The sequence below is a fragment of the Pecten maximus genome, chromosome 5 (genome assembly GCF_902652985.1).
Source record: "Pecten maximus chromosome 5, xPecMax1.1, whole genome shotgun sequence".
NCBI classification, from domain to species: Eukaryota; Metazoa; Mollusca; class Bivalvia; order Pectinida; family Pectinidae; genus Pecten; species Pecten maximus.
The window spans coordinates 2,085,738-2,100,190 of NC_047019.1; the positions used below are offsets into that span (position 1 = coordinate 2,085,738).

At 37.7% G+C, this 14,453-nt stretch overlaps 2 protein-coding genes across 26 annotated transcripts in view; both read right to left on the bottom strand.

Moving 5' to 3' along the window:
- Positions 1–2,372: 2,372 nt before the first annotated feature.
- Positions 2,373–5,929, bottom strand: LOC117326827. 16 transcript variants are annotated; one of them, XM_033883581.1, is made up of 5 exons: positions 5,180–5,929; positions 5,004–5,135; positions 3,926–4,651; positions 3,728–3,859; positions 2,373–3,573 (listed from the first exon to the last, which is right to left on the bottom strand). In XM_033883581.1, exons 1-4 carry the CDS (start codon positions 5,297–5,299, stop codon positions 3,731–3,733), a joined length of 1,107 nt encoding a protein of 368 aa, XP_033739472.1. In that variant the 5' UTR covers positions 5,300–5,929; the 3' UTR covers positions 2,373–3,573; positions 3,728–3,730. The 16 variants fall into 16 exon arrangements, 15 of the variants coding, with proteins under 15 accessions (XP_033739472.1, XP_033739468.1, XP_033739467.1 ...); XM_033883577.1 differs by having other exon boundaries at positions 3,728–3,837; positions 3,904–4,563; positions 4,872–5,135; positions 5,180–5,909; XM_033883576.1 differs by having other exon boundaries at positions 3,926–4,563; positions 4,872–5,135; positions 5,180–5,908.
- The window catches only part of LOC117326828 (cyclin-dependent kinase 8-like), a 29,673-nt gene continuing 20,954 nt past the window's right edge, over positions 5,735–14,453 (bottom strand). For 4 of the 10 annotated variants that reach the window (XM_033883591.1, XM_033883587.1, XM_033883589.1 and 1 more), the window contains one exon: positions 5,735–6,066. In XM_033883591.1, coding sequence (XP_033739482.1) covers positions 5,962–6,066 — 105 coding nt within the window. In that variant the 3' untranslated portion in view covers positions 5,735–5,961. Of the gene's footprint in view, positions 6,070–14,453 lie in introns of all 10 variants that reach the window. The other 6 variants (XM_033883590.1, XM_033883586.1, XM_033883588.1 and 3 more) reach the window with 3 other exon arrangements.

Genomic DNA, 14,453 nt, shown 5'->3' on the forward strand with positions numbered 1-14,453 from the left:
TTCAAAATGTTCTTGAGGCACGATTACCAAATTACTTCCATTCTCATTTATTTTGATGAAAAATGATGAGCTGAAACAAGTTTTCATTCTTGAAAGGGACTTCAATAGCTCAGGGTCACAAGATGCTTTACCCCAATTGCCCTGGATGGCATACTATGGCAGGCCTCTTTATTTTGTTCAATGAGGTAATCACCAGCTACTACAGGAAGACCTGCCGCAAAATGACCCTATAACTACTTGTTCATGGGGTGATAAACCCAACAAACAAACAAATCCTTCATTGACAGGTGTCAGAGTGAAGTACTGCAGGGATGAAGAGTTCCACTACAGGGGTAGCCCTTGAACACGATACTATATGGAGTTAACCAATCATGGCTTGTGTTTGATCTGTATGCAGTGTTCAGTAATTACATGTATGTGAACTTAGTTTCCCAATTTATAAATATACCCTCTTCATTAAAGGGAAATCAAAAATAAATGACGAGTAATTATGCAGTATGACCGTAACCTTAATGAGGAGATAACACTACCTATAGCTAGAGTTGTGATATTTTGGTATACTGTACCACTAATTGGTGTATCAGTTTGTGAACTGTTTTGTGTTAGCTCGATCTAGTGCTGTGATAAACAAGTATATTCAATTTATTGTTGATGTTTCTTATTATTATCTTATGATTTCAAACTAGTCATAACAATGAGATACAGGTCGTCTTAAAAGGTCAATACAGAATCTGAAATATTTTCTGTTGATCATTTAACCCAAATTGTTCTTGATGCAGAGAAAAAATAATGACAAATTGACAATATGTTGGAATAATATTTAATCAAATAATTTGAAACATCTACAATGCTTTGTAAATATCAAGTCACTTATAAAACCATATTGTGACATTCTGTAATACTCACATATGCATACACAAATGAACAATTAAGACTCCCATACATACTCTTACACATAAACACACAAACACCCTCTCACATGCACCTTTACAAACACACATGCATCCTCACACACACACACACACACTCACACCCCCTTTCACACACACACTTTTGTCTGAATCAATCTCGGCTATACACTCACAACATATACATGTACACAATGAAATTTTAAGGAAAACCATTAATTACTCAGTTTACTGTTGGAAATGTTTTTAGCAATACAATGTCATATTGTATATATGTGTATACAGTTATCTAAAACAATCGCCCCGACTTCCACACAGCACTATATGCATGTACTACACAACATACTTAACTGTATCACATTCAAACTACAAAAGTGTACTCTGAAACACTGATATATCTGACAATAATACAGGCCTAGCAATAAGCCCACCCTTTATATTACTGTTAGGCAAAATTACAAACAAATGTAATTACTGGGTGGTCGGATCAGTTGGAACAGTGGTAATACACTTGCCTTTCGCCTAGATGGCCGGGGTTCAATTCACCGGTGCAACCACATGGCCTAAGTTTTCTCCGGGTATTCCAGTTTTCTCCCATACTAAGACCCTTCGTGCACTTCAATCCGGGCCAATAAGCATTATAAATACAAGGCATCGCAAACGATACAAATCCCCTCTTGCTAACACACGAACTCTGACGCAAAATGGGGGGTGGGGTTATTGCAGGATATTGAAATAACATCAGTTGTCATTTGCACTGAACTGCAATAGACATGGATGGGCTTATTATCAGGCATGGGCTCATTGCCAGATAAATATGGTATATTGTTATGCATTCAACAGTATCTGGTTACGCATCACACTAGCAACTTCATTTCCTGATAGTTATTATAATTATGGTCAGGATCCGTTCAAAAATGAAGTCGCATTACAGCGCTGACAAAGATTTTCTATAAATAGTAATGGTGACATTGGCCTTGACCTTGGCGCCCTAAAACACGAACTCGTTCGAGGATTCCCATGCTGGACCCATATATGAAGTTTGGTCAGGATCCGTTCAAAAATGAATTTAAGTCGCAAGAGCGCTGACAAAGATTTTCTATAAATAGTAACGCTGACCTTGACCTTGACCTTGGCACCCTGAAACACGAACTCGTTCGAGGTATTCCCATGCTGGACCCATATATGAAGTTTGGTCAGGATCCGTTCAGAAATGAAATTGCAAGAGTGCTGACAAAGATTTTCTATAAATAGTAATGGTGACCTTGACCTTGACCTTGGCACCCTGAAACACGAACTCGTTCGGGGTATTCCCATGCTGGACCCATACATGAAGTTTGGTCAGAATCCGTTCAAAAATGAAGTCGCAAGAGCGCTGACAAAAAGTGAACGTACGTACGTATGTACGAACGGAATGCTATATCCCCTCCCCGACTTTTCGGGGAATTGTTTACAGACGGAGGGACGGACGGAGGGATGGACGGACGGACCACGGACCACGGACGCAGGGCGATTTGAATAGCCCACCATCTGATGATGGTGGGCTAAAAATCCATAAGCCCCTCCCCCAAATTTAAGTTCAAGAGTTGGTCCCCTGGGCTTATTACAGGATGAATACAATATAATTGTAGTGTTGTCAATTTTTGACGTTCCATATAGTAAGGGATGTATATGTTAATCTTATTGGTACCAGATGTGTATATAATTATATAAACTAAAACAGAAATATCATAAAACTTATTTTTTCATCTTTTATGTAAAATAAAATTTTTTGATCAACAATTCTCTGCTCATCACATCTGTTTCCATCACCTGGTCAAATGACAAAACTGAACAGATTGCATTTGTCATTGATTGATGTATCAGACTATGTTGCTTCCTAATTCATATGGTTCTGTGAACACACAAATATGCCCTTTCATGGAGAAATGAACATCATGATTTGCACCCTGTTTATAGCCTGATGAATACTAGCTCAGTTAATGTAACCACATCAAATTAACTGTGGTCTATGTATACTGTGCTACATGATGCTCACAGAGCAAGGAAACTATTTTAAAAGTACACGAGCTGCTAAATGTACTCTTTGATACCTCCCAATGTACTGTTTGATACCTCCCAATACACTCTTTGATACCTCCCAATGTACTCTTTGATACCTCCCAATGTACTGTTTGATACCTCCCAATACACTCTTTGATACCTCCCAATGTACTCTTTGATACCTCCCAATGTACTGTTTGATACCTCCCAATGTACTGTTTGATACCTCCCAATGTACTGTTTGATCCCTCCCAATGTTCTCTTTGATACCTCTCAATGTACTGTTTGATACCTCCCAATGTACTGTTTGATACCTCCCAATGTACTGTTTGATACCTCCCAATACACTCTTTGATACCTCCCAATGTACTGTTTGATACCTCCCAATGTACTGTTTGATCCCTCCCAATACACTCTTTGATACCTCCCAATGTACTCTTTGATACCTCCCAATGTACTCTTTGATACCTCCCAATGTACTCTTTGATACCTCCCAATGTACTGTTTGATACCTCCCAATGTACTGTTTGATACCTCCCAATGTACTCTTTGATACCTCCCAATGTACTGTTTGATACCTCCCAATGTACTGTTTGATACCTCCCAATGTACTGTTTGATACCTCCCAATACACTCTTTGATACCTCCCAATGTACTCTTTGATACCTCCCAATGTACTCTTTGATACCTCCCAATGTACTCTTTGATACCTCCCAATGTACTGTTTGATACCTCCCAATGTACTGTTTGATCCCTCCCAATGTTCTCTTTGATACCTCTCAATGTACTGTTTGATACCTCCCAATGTACTGTTTGATACCTCCCAATGTACTGTTTGATACCTCCCAATACACTCTTTGATACCTCCCAATGTACTCTTTGATACCTCCCAATGTACTGTTTGATACCTTCCAATACACTCTTTGATACCTCCCAATGTACTGTTTGATACCTCCCAATACACTCTTTGATACCTCCCAATGTACTGTTTGATACCTTCCAATACACTCTTTGATACCTTCCAATACACTCTTTGATACCTCCCAATGTACTCTTTGATACCTCCCAATGTACTCTTTGATACCTCCCAATGTACTCTTTGATACCTCCCAATGTACTCTTTGATACCTCCCAATACACTCTTTGATACCTCCCAATGTACTCTTTGATACCTCCCAATGTACTGTTTGATACCTTCCAATACACTCTTTGATACCTCCCAATGTACTCTTTGATACCTCCCAATGTACTGTTTGATACCTCCCAATACACTCTTTGATACCTCCCAATGTACTCTTTGATACCTCCCAATGTACTGTTTGATACCTTCCAATACACTCTTTGATACCTCCCAATGTACTCTTTGATACCTCCCAATGTACTGTTTGATACCTCCCAATACACTCTTTGATACCTCCCAATGTACTGTTTGATACCTCCCAATACACTCTTTGATACCTCCCAATGTACTCTTTGATACCTCCCAATGTACTGTTTGATACCTCCCAATGTACTCTTTGATACCTCCCAATGTACTGTTTGATACCTCCCAATACACTCTTTGATACCTCCCAATGTACTCTTTGATACCTCCCAATGTACTGTTTGATACCTTCCAATACACTCTTTGATACCTCCCAATGTACTCTTTGATACCTCCCAATGTACTGTTTGATACCTCCCAATGTACTGTTTGATACCTTCCAATACACTCTTTGATACCTTCCAATACACTCTTTGATACCTCCCAATGTACTCTTTGATACCTCCCAATGTACTGTTTGATACCTCCTAATGTACTGTTTGATACCTCCCAATGTACTCTTTGATACCTCCCAATGTACTGTTTGATACCTCCTAATGTACTGTTTGATACCTCCCAATGTACTCTTTGATACCTCCCAATGTACTGTTTGATACCTCCCAATGTACTGTTTGATACCTCCTAATGTACTGTTTGATACCTCCCAATGTACTCTTTGATACCTCCCAATGTACTCTTTGATACCTCCCAATGTACTGTTTGATACCTTCCAATACACTCTTTGATACCTCCCAATGTACTGTTTGATACCTCCTAATGTACTGTTTGATACCTCCCAATGTACTCTTTGATACCTCCCAATGTACTCTTTGATACCTCCCAATGTACTGTTTGATACCTTCCAATACACTCTTTGATACCTCCCAATGTACTGTTTGATACCTCCTAATGTACCGTTTGATACCTCCCAATGTACTCTTTGATACCTCCCAATGTACTGTTTGATACCTCCCAATGCACTCTTTGGATACCTCCCAATGCACTCTTTGATACCTCCCAATGCCTCATAAAGCCTTAGGATCATTGTTGATAATAAACTGATTGCAAAGCAATGTCGGGTTCACTGTTTGATGAAACACACGTCATCAACAGTCCTGTTCATGACCTGATGAAAGCATTGCCATGCCTTATTCATGGGACAATGACACACATAGAATTGGCTCCATTTGTGGGACAATGACACACATAGAATTGGCTCCGTTTGTGGGACAATGACACACATAGAATTGGCTCCGTTTGTGGGACAATGACACACATAGAATGGCTCCGTTTGTGGGACAATGACACACATAGAATTGGCTCCGTTTGTGGGACAATGACACACATAGAATTGGCTCCGTTTGTGGGACAATGACACACATAGAATTGGCTCCGTTTGTGGGACAATGACACACATAGAATTGGCTCCGTTTGTGGGACAATGACACACATAGAATTGGCTCCGTTTGAAATAAAATGCCTGTTGTCTCTGGGTGAATTTCTACACAGGAATTATGAAGTTAACTTCCCTGTGTAATATCCTGACAACATCCGAAAGGTGTTCATATGTAATAAAAGTGGACTTCTCGGAGTAGTTTCCAAAGGTGAAGGCATTCTCAGTTAGTTACTGAGTACACTTAAAACTGTGATTGTCCATATGTCATAGAAGTGGATGTCTGGGAGGGGTTCCCCCGAGGTGAAGGTCACCTAAAACCGTGATTGTCCATATGTCGTAGAAGTGGATGTCTGGGAGTGGTTCCCCGAGGTGAAGGTCATTCCTTGTTGGTTTCCCCCTTGTACATTGTGCATATGCTGCTGAAACAAATAATAATTCACAGCCATAAAGACAAAACAAAAAGTACTTGAAACTTTTGAATAAATTATTTGTGCAAGTTTTTTTTATATATTGAAGTTATTACAAAAGATAGTATATGCAAGCGATACAAAAGCATCAAGACATGTATTGATATAGACAAGAGCCATACAATCTGACAGAAGATAACTACAAGCACACAGAAGCCAAGTGCAGTATCTACAGATTACTGATCTATAATTAGTCAAGCTGATATCATATTAAAACTCATCACAAAATTAGGATATTCCTCATGTTTTCAAAATCAGAATAATTCATTTTCATTTAAAAAACTTCCATATTTATAATCTGAAATAAACTGGACTACACACAAATGACAATACGGTATTTCTTTATTTTAGTAAGCGACCCTCTCTGGGACCCCGGAACTAAGCGATCTTAAATTATCTTTTCCATTAATTATAGCATTATCAAATTGAATAGTCAAGGTATTACTCTGAAAAGAGTTTCTTATATCAGAGGTGAAACAGAGATTAACGAGATCCTATCATAGTTGTGGCTTAATTAAGAGATATAATCTTTATTAAACTAATATATCTCTGATATCTGATACAATAATGTCTGATATCTGATACAATAATGTCTGATGTCTGATACAATAATGTCTGATATCTGGTACAGTAATGTCTGATATCTAATACAATAATGTCTGATATCTGGTACAATAATGTCTGATATCTGATACAATAATGTCTGATATCTGGTACAATAATGTCTGATATCTGATACAACAATGTCTGATATCTGATACAATAATGTCTGATATCTGGTACAATAATGTCTGATATCTGGTACAATAATGTCTGATATCTGATACAATAATGTCTGATATCTGATACAATAATGTCTGATATCTGGTACAATAATGTCTGATATCTGATACAATAATGTCTGATATCTGATACAATAATGTCTGATATCTGATACAATAATGTCTGATATCTGGTACAACAATGTCTGATATCTGGTACAACAATGTCTGATATCTGATACAATAATGTCTGATATCTGGTACAATAATGTCTGATAGCTGGTACAATAATGTCTGATATCTGATATAATAATGTCTGATATATGATACAATAATGTCTAATATCTGGTACAATAATGTCTGATATCTGGTACAATAATGTCTGATATCTGGTACAATAATATCTAATAGCTGGTACAATAATGTCTGATATCTGATACAATAATGTCTTATATCTGGAACAATAATGTCTGATATCTAATACAATAATGTCTGATATCTGGTACAATAATGACTGATATCTGATACAATAATGTCTGATATCTGGTACAATAATGTCTGATATCTGGTACAATAATGTCTGATATCTGATACAATAATGTCTGATATCTGGTACAATAATGTCTGATATCTGATACAATAATGTCTGATAGCTGGTACAACAATGTCTGATATCTGGTACAACAATGTCTGATATCTGATACAATAATGTCTGATATCTGGTACAATAATGTCTGATATCTGGTACAATAATGTCTGATATCTGATACAATAATGTCTGATATCTGATACAATAATGTCTGATATCTGGTACAATAATGTCTGATATCTGGTACAATAATGTCTGATATCTGGTACAATAATGTCTCTGATATCTGGTACAATAATGTCTGATATCTGGCACAATAATGTCTGATATCTGGTACAATAATGTCTGATATCTGGTACAACAATGTCTCTGATATCTGGTACAATAATGTCTGATATCTGGTACAATAATGTCTGATATCTGGTACAATAATGTCTCTGATATCTGATACAATAATGTCTGATATCTGATACAATAATGTCTGATATATGATACAATAATGTCTGATATCTGGTACAACAATGTCTGATATCTGGTACAATAATGTCTGATATCTGATACAATAATGTCTGATATCTGGTACAATAATGTCTGATATCTGATACAATAATGTCTGATATCTGATACAATAATGTCTGATATCTGGTACAATAATGTCTGATATCTGATACAATAATGTCTGATATCTGATACAATAATGTCTGATATCTGGTACAATAATGTCTGATATCTGGTACAATAATGTCTGATATCTGGTACAATAATGTCTGATATCTGATACAATAATGTCTCTGATATCTGATACAATAATGTCTCTGATATCTGATACAATAATGTCTGATATCTGATACAATAATGTCTGATATCTGGTACAATAATGTCTGATAGCTGGTACAATGTCTGATATCTGATACAATAATGTCTGATATCTGATACAATAATGTCTGATATCTGGTACAATAATGTCTGATATCTGATACAATAATGTCTGATATCTGATAAAATAATGTCTGATATCCGATACAATAATGTCTGATATCTGATACAATAATGTCTGATTTCTGGTACAATAATGTCTGATATCTGGTACAATAATGTCTAATAGCTGGTACAATAATGTCTGATATCTGATACAATAATGTCTCTGATATCTGATACAATAATGTCTGATATCTGATACAATAATGTCTGATATCTGATACAATAATGTCTGATATCTGGTACAATAATGTCTGATATTTGATACAATAATGTCTGATATCTGGCACAATAATGTCTGATATCTGATACAATAATGTCTGATATCCGATACAATAATGTCTCTGATATCTGGTACAATAATGTCTGATATCTGGTACAATAATGTCTGATATCTGATACAATAATGTCTGATATCTGATACAACAATGTCTGATATCTGGTACAACAATGTCTGATATCTGATACAATAATGTCTGATATCTGATACAATAATGTCTGATATCTGGTACAATAATGTCTGATATCTGGTACAATAATGTCTGATATCTGATACAATAATGTCTGACATCTGATACAATAATGTCTGATATCTGGTACAATAATGTCTCTGATATCTGGTACAATAATGTCTGATATCTGATACAATAATGTCTGACATCTGATACAATAATGTCTCTGATATCTGATACAACAATGTCTGATATCTGGTACAACAATGTCCGATATCTGATACAATAATGTCTGATATCTGATACAATAATGTCTGATATCTGGTACAACAATGTCTGATATCTGATACAATAATGTCTGATATCTGATACAATAATGTCTGATATCTGGTACAATAATGTCTGATATCTGGTACAATAATGTCTGATATATGATACAATAATGTCTGACATCTGATACAATAATGTCTGATATCTGGTACAATAATGTCTGATATCTGGTACAATAATGTCTGATAGCTGGTACAATAATGTCTGATATCTGATACAATAATGTCTCTGATATCTGATACAATAATGTCTCTGATATCTGATACAATAATGTCTGATATCTGATACAATAATGTCTGATATCTGGTACAATAATGTCTGATATCTGGTACAATAATGTCTGATATTTGGTACAATAATGTCTGATATCTGGTACAATAATGTCTGATATCTGATACAACAATGTCTGATATCTGGTACAACAATGTCTGATATCTGATACAATAATGTCTGATATCTGATACAATAATGTCTGATATCTGGTACAATAATGTCTGATATCTGGTACAATAATGTCTGATATCTGATACAATAATGTCTGACATCTGATACAATAATGTCTGATATCTGGTACAATAATGTCTGATATCTGGTACAATAATGTCTGATAGCTGGTACAATAATGTCTGATATCTGATACAATAATGTCTCTGATATCTGATACAATAATGTCTCTGATATCTGATACAATAATGTCTGATATCTGATACAATAATGTCTGATATCTGGTACAATAATGTCTGATATCTGGTACAATAATGTCTGATATTTGGTACAATAATGTCTGATATCTGGTACAATAATGTCTGATATCTGATACAATAATGTCTAATATCTGGTACAATAATGTCTGATATCTGATACAATGATGTCTGATAGCTGGTACAATGTCTGATATCTGATACAATAATGTCTGATATCTGATACAATAATGTCTGATATCTGATACAATAATGTCTGATATCTGGTACAATAATGTCTGATATCTGATACAATAATGTCTGATATCTGATACAATAATGTCTGATATCTGATACAATAATGTCTGATATCTGGTACAATAATGTCTGATATCTGGTACAATAATGTCTGATAGCTGGTACAATAATGTCTGATATCTGATACAATAATGTCTCTGATATCTGATACAATAATGTCTCTGATATCTGATACAATAATGTCTGATATCTGATACAATAATGTCTGATATCTGGTACAATAATGTCTGATATCTGGTACAATAATGTCTGATATTTGGTACAATAATGTCTGATATCTGGTACAATAATGTCTGATATCTGATACAATAATGTCTGATATCTGGTACAACAATGTCTGATATCTGATACAATAATGTCTGATATCTGATACAATAATGTCTGATATCTGGTACAATAATGTCTGATATCTGGTACAATAATGTCTGATATCTGATACAATAATGTCTGACATCTGATACAATAATGTCTGATATCTGGTACAATAATGTCTGATATCTGGTACAATAATGTCTGATATCTGATACAATAATGTCTCTGATATCTGATACAATAATGTCTCTGATATCTGATACAATAATGTCTGATATCTGATACAATAATGTCTGATATCTGGTACAATAATGTCTGATATCTGGTACAATAATGTCTGATATCTGATACAATAATGTCTGATATCTGATACAATAATGTCTGATATCTGATACAATAATGTCTGATATCTGATACAATAATGTCTGATATCTGATACAATAATGTCTGATATCTGATACAATAATGTCTCTGATATCTGATATAATAATGTCTGATATCTGATACAATAATGTCTGATATCTGGTACAATAATGTCTGATATCTGATACAATAATGTCTGATATCTGATACAATAATGTCTGATATCTGATATAATAATGTCTGATATCTGATACAATAATGTCTCTGATATCTGATATAATAATGCTTAACATATCTTTTTAAGATTTCCAAGATATTCTAATTAAGGAGTTTAAGATTATCAAGATTATCTATTTCTAATAGATGTTAAATTGCCAGCTCTGAAATATTTTAATGGAAGTCAAATATCAACAAATAAGATATCTGAAGCCTAATATTTAAAAGGAAATTAAAAATTATCAAAGAAATTATTTAATGTTCAAGATGAACAAAACATCAGATGTTGTAGATAACCTTCAGGAATATATCAATGCTATTTATGATTATGGAATGTTTATGAAAAGGTAAGCTTGAAGTGAAGAGAGATTACAACAGGGTAAGGGATGGGAGATTGTAACATTGAAAGGGATGGGAGATTGTAACAGGGTAAGGGATGGGAGGTTGTAACAGGGAAAGGGATGGGAGGTTGTAACAGGGAAAGGGATGGGAGATTGTAACAGGGAGAGGGATGGGAGGTTGTTACAGGGAAAGGGATGGGAGGTTGTAACAGGGAAAGGGATGGGAGGTTGTTACAGGGAAAGGGATGGGAGATTGTAACAGGGTAAGGGATGGGAGATTGTACAGGGTAAGGGATGGGAGGTTGTAACAGGGTAAGGGATGGGAGATTGTAACAGGGAAAGGGATGGGAGGTTGTAACAGAGAAAGGGATGGGAGATTGTAACAGGGAAAGGGATGGGAGGTTGTAACAGGGAAAGGGATGGGAGGTTGTTACAGGGAAAGGGATGGGAGATTGTAACAGGGTAAGGGATGGGAGATTGTACAGGGTAAGGGATGGGAGGTTGTAACAGGGTAAGGGATGTGAGATTGTAACAGGGAAAGGGATGGGAGGTTGTAACAGAGAAAGGGATGGGAGATTGTAACAGGGAAAGGGATGGGAGGTTGTAACAGGGAAAGGGATGGGAGGTTGTAACAGGGTAAGGGATGGGAGATTGTAACAGGGTAAGGGATGGGAGGTTGTAACAGGGTAAGGGACAGGAGATTGTAACAGGGAAAGGGATGGGAGATTGTAACAGGGTAAGGGATGGGAGATTGTAACAGGGTAAGGGATGGGAGATTGTAACAGGGAATGAAGATTGTAACAGGGAAAGGGATGGGAGGTTGTAACAGGGAAAGGGATGGGAGATTGTAACAGGGTAAGGGATGGGAGATTGTAACAAGGTAAGGGATGGTAGATTGTAACAGGGTAAGGGATGGGAGGTTGTAACAGGGAAAGGGATGGGAGATTGTAACAGGGTAAGGGATGGGAGGTTGTAACAGGGTAAGGGATGGGAGATTGTAACAGGGTAAGGGATGGGAGATTGTAACAGGGTAAGGGATGGGAGGTTGTAACAGGGTAAGGGATGGGAGATTGTAACAGGGTAAGGGATGGGAGATTGTAACAGGGAAAGGGATGGGAGATTGTAACAGGGAAGGGATGGAGAGGTTGTAACAGGGTAAGGGATGGGAGGTTGTAACAGGGAAGGGATGGGAGGTTGTAACAGGGAAAGGGATGGGAGGTTGTAACAGGTAAGGGATGGGAGATTGTAACAGGGTAAAGGGATGGGAGATTGTAACAGGGTAAGGGATGGTAGATTGTAACAGGGTAAAGGGATGGGAGGTTGTAACAGGGTAAGGGATGGGAGATTGTAACAGGGAAAGGGATGGGAGATTGTAACAGGGAAAGGGATGGGAGATTGTAACAGGGAAAGGGATGGGAGATTGTAACAGGGTAAGGGATGGGAGATTGTAACAGGGAAAGGGATGGGAGGTTGTAACAGGGAAAGGGATGGGAGGTTGTAACAGGGAAAGGGATGGGAGGTTGTAACAGGGAAAGGGATGGGAGATTGTAACAAGGGAAAGGGATGGGAGGTTGTAACAAGGTAAGGGATGGTAGATTGTAACAGGGTAAGGGATGGGAGATTGTAACAGGGTAAGGGATGGTAGATTGTAACAAGGAAAGGGATGGGAGATTGTAACAGGGTAAGGGATGGGAGAATGTAACAGGGAAAGGGATGGGAGATTGTAACAGGGAAAGGGATGGGAGATGGTAACAGGGTAAGGGATGGGAGATTGTAACAGGGAAAGGGATGGGAGGTTGTAACAGGGAAAGGGATGGGAGATTGTAACAAGGGAAAGGGATGGGAGGTTGTAACAAGGTAAGGGATGGTAGATTGTAACAGGGTAAGGGATGGGAGATTGTAACAGGGTAAGGGATGGTAGATTGTAACAAGGAAAGGGATGGGAGATTGTAACAGGGTAAGGGATGGGAGAATGTAACAGGGAAAGGGATGGGAGATTGTAACAGGGAAAGGGATGGGAGATTGTAACAGGGTAAGGGATGGGAGGTTGTAACAGGGAAAGGGATGGGAGATTGTAACAGGGTAAGGGATGGGAGATTGTAACAAGGTAAGGGATGGTAGATTGTAACAGGGTAAGGGATGGGAGGTTGTAACAGGGTAAGGGATGGGAGGTTGTAACAGGGTAAGGGATGGGAGATTGTAACAAGGAAAGGGATGGGAGATTGTAATAGGGAAAGGGATGGGAGGTTGTAACAGGGAAAGGGATGGGAGGTTGTAACAGGGTAAGGGATGGGAAGTTGTAACAGGGTAAGGGATGGGAGGTTGTAACAAGGTAAGGGATGGGAGGTTGTAACAGGGTAAGGGATGGGAGATTGTAATAGGGAAAGGGATGGGAGGTTGTAACAGGGAAAGGGATGGGAGATTGTAACAGGGAATGAAGATTGTAACAGGGTAAGGGATGGGAGATTGTACAGGGTAAGGGATGGGAGGTTGTAACAGGGTAAGGGATGGGAGATTGTAACAGGGAAAGGGATGGGAGGTTGTAACAGGGAAAGGGATGGGAGATTGTAACAGGGAAAGGGATGGGAGGTTGTAACAAGGTAAGGGATGGGAGATTGTAACAGGGAATGAAGATTGTAACAGGGTAAGGGATGGTAGATTGTAACAGGGTAAGGGATGGGAGATTGTAACAAGGGAAAGGGATGGTAGATTGTAACAGGGTAAGGGATGGGAGGTTGTAACAGGGAAAGGGATGGGAGATTGTAACAGGGTAAGGGATGGGAGATTGTAACAAGGTAAGGGATGGTAGATTGTAACAGGGTAAGGGATGGGAGGTTGTAACAGGGTAAGGGATGGGAGGTTGTAACAGGGTAAGGGATGGGAGATTGTAACAAGGAAAGGGATGGGAGATTGTAATAGGGGAAAGGGATGGGAGGTTGTAACAGGGAAAGGGATGGGAGGTTGTAACAGGGTAAGGGATGGGAAGTTGTAACAGG

What these genes read in the sequence shown, in the direction of transcription:
- LOC117326827 (XM_033883566.1), bottom strand. Translation starts at nt 5,299, where the DNA reads ATGATCCTAAGGCTTTATGAGGCATTGGGAGGTATCAAAGAGTGCATT. An exon ending in ATCAAACAGTACATTGGGAG is followed by an intron (nt 4,564 to 4,871) that starts GTATCAAACAGT and finishes GTGTATTGGAAG; the next exon opens with GTATCAAACAGTACATTGGG. An exon ending in ATCAAAGAGTGTATTGGGAG is followed by an intron (nt 3,684 to 3,903) that starts GTATCAAACAGT and finishes GTACATTGGGAG; the next exon opens with GTATCAAACAGTACATTGGG.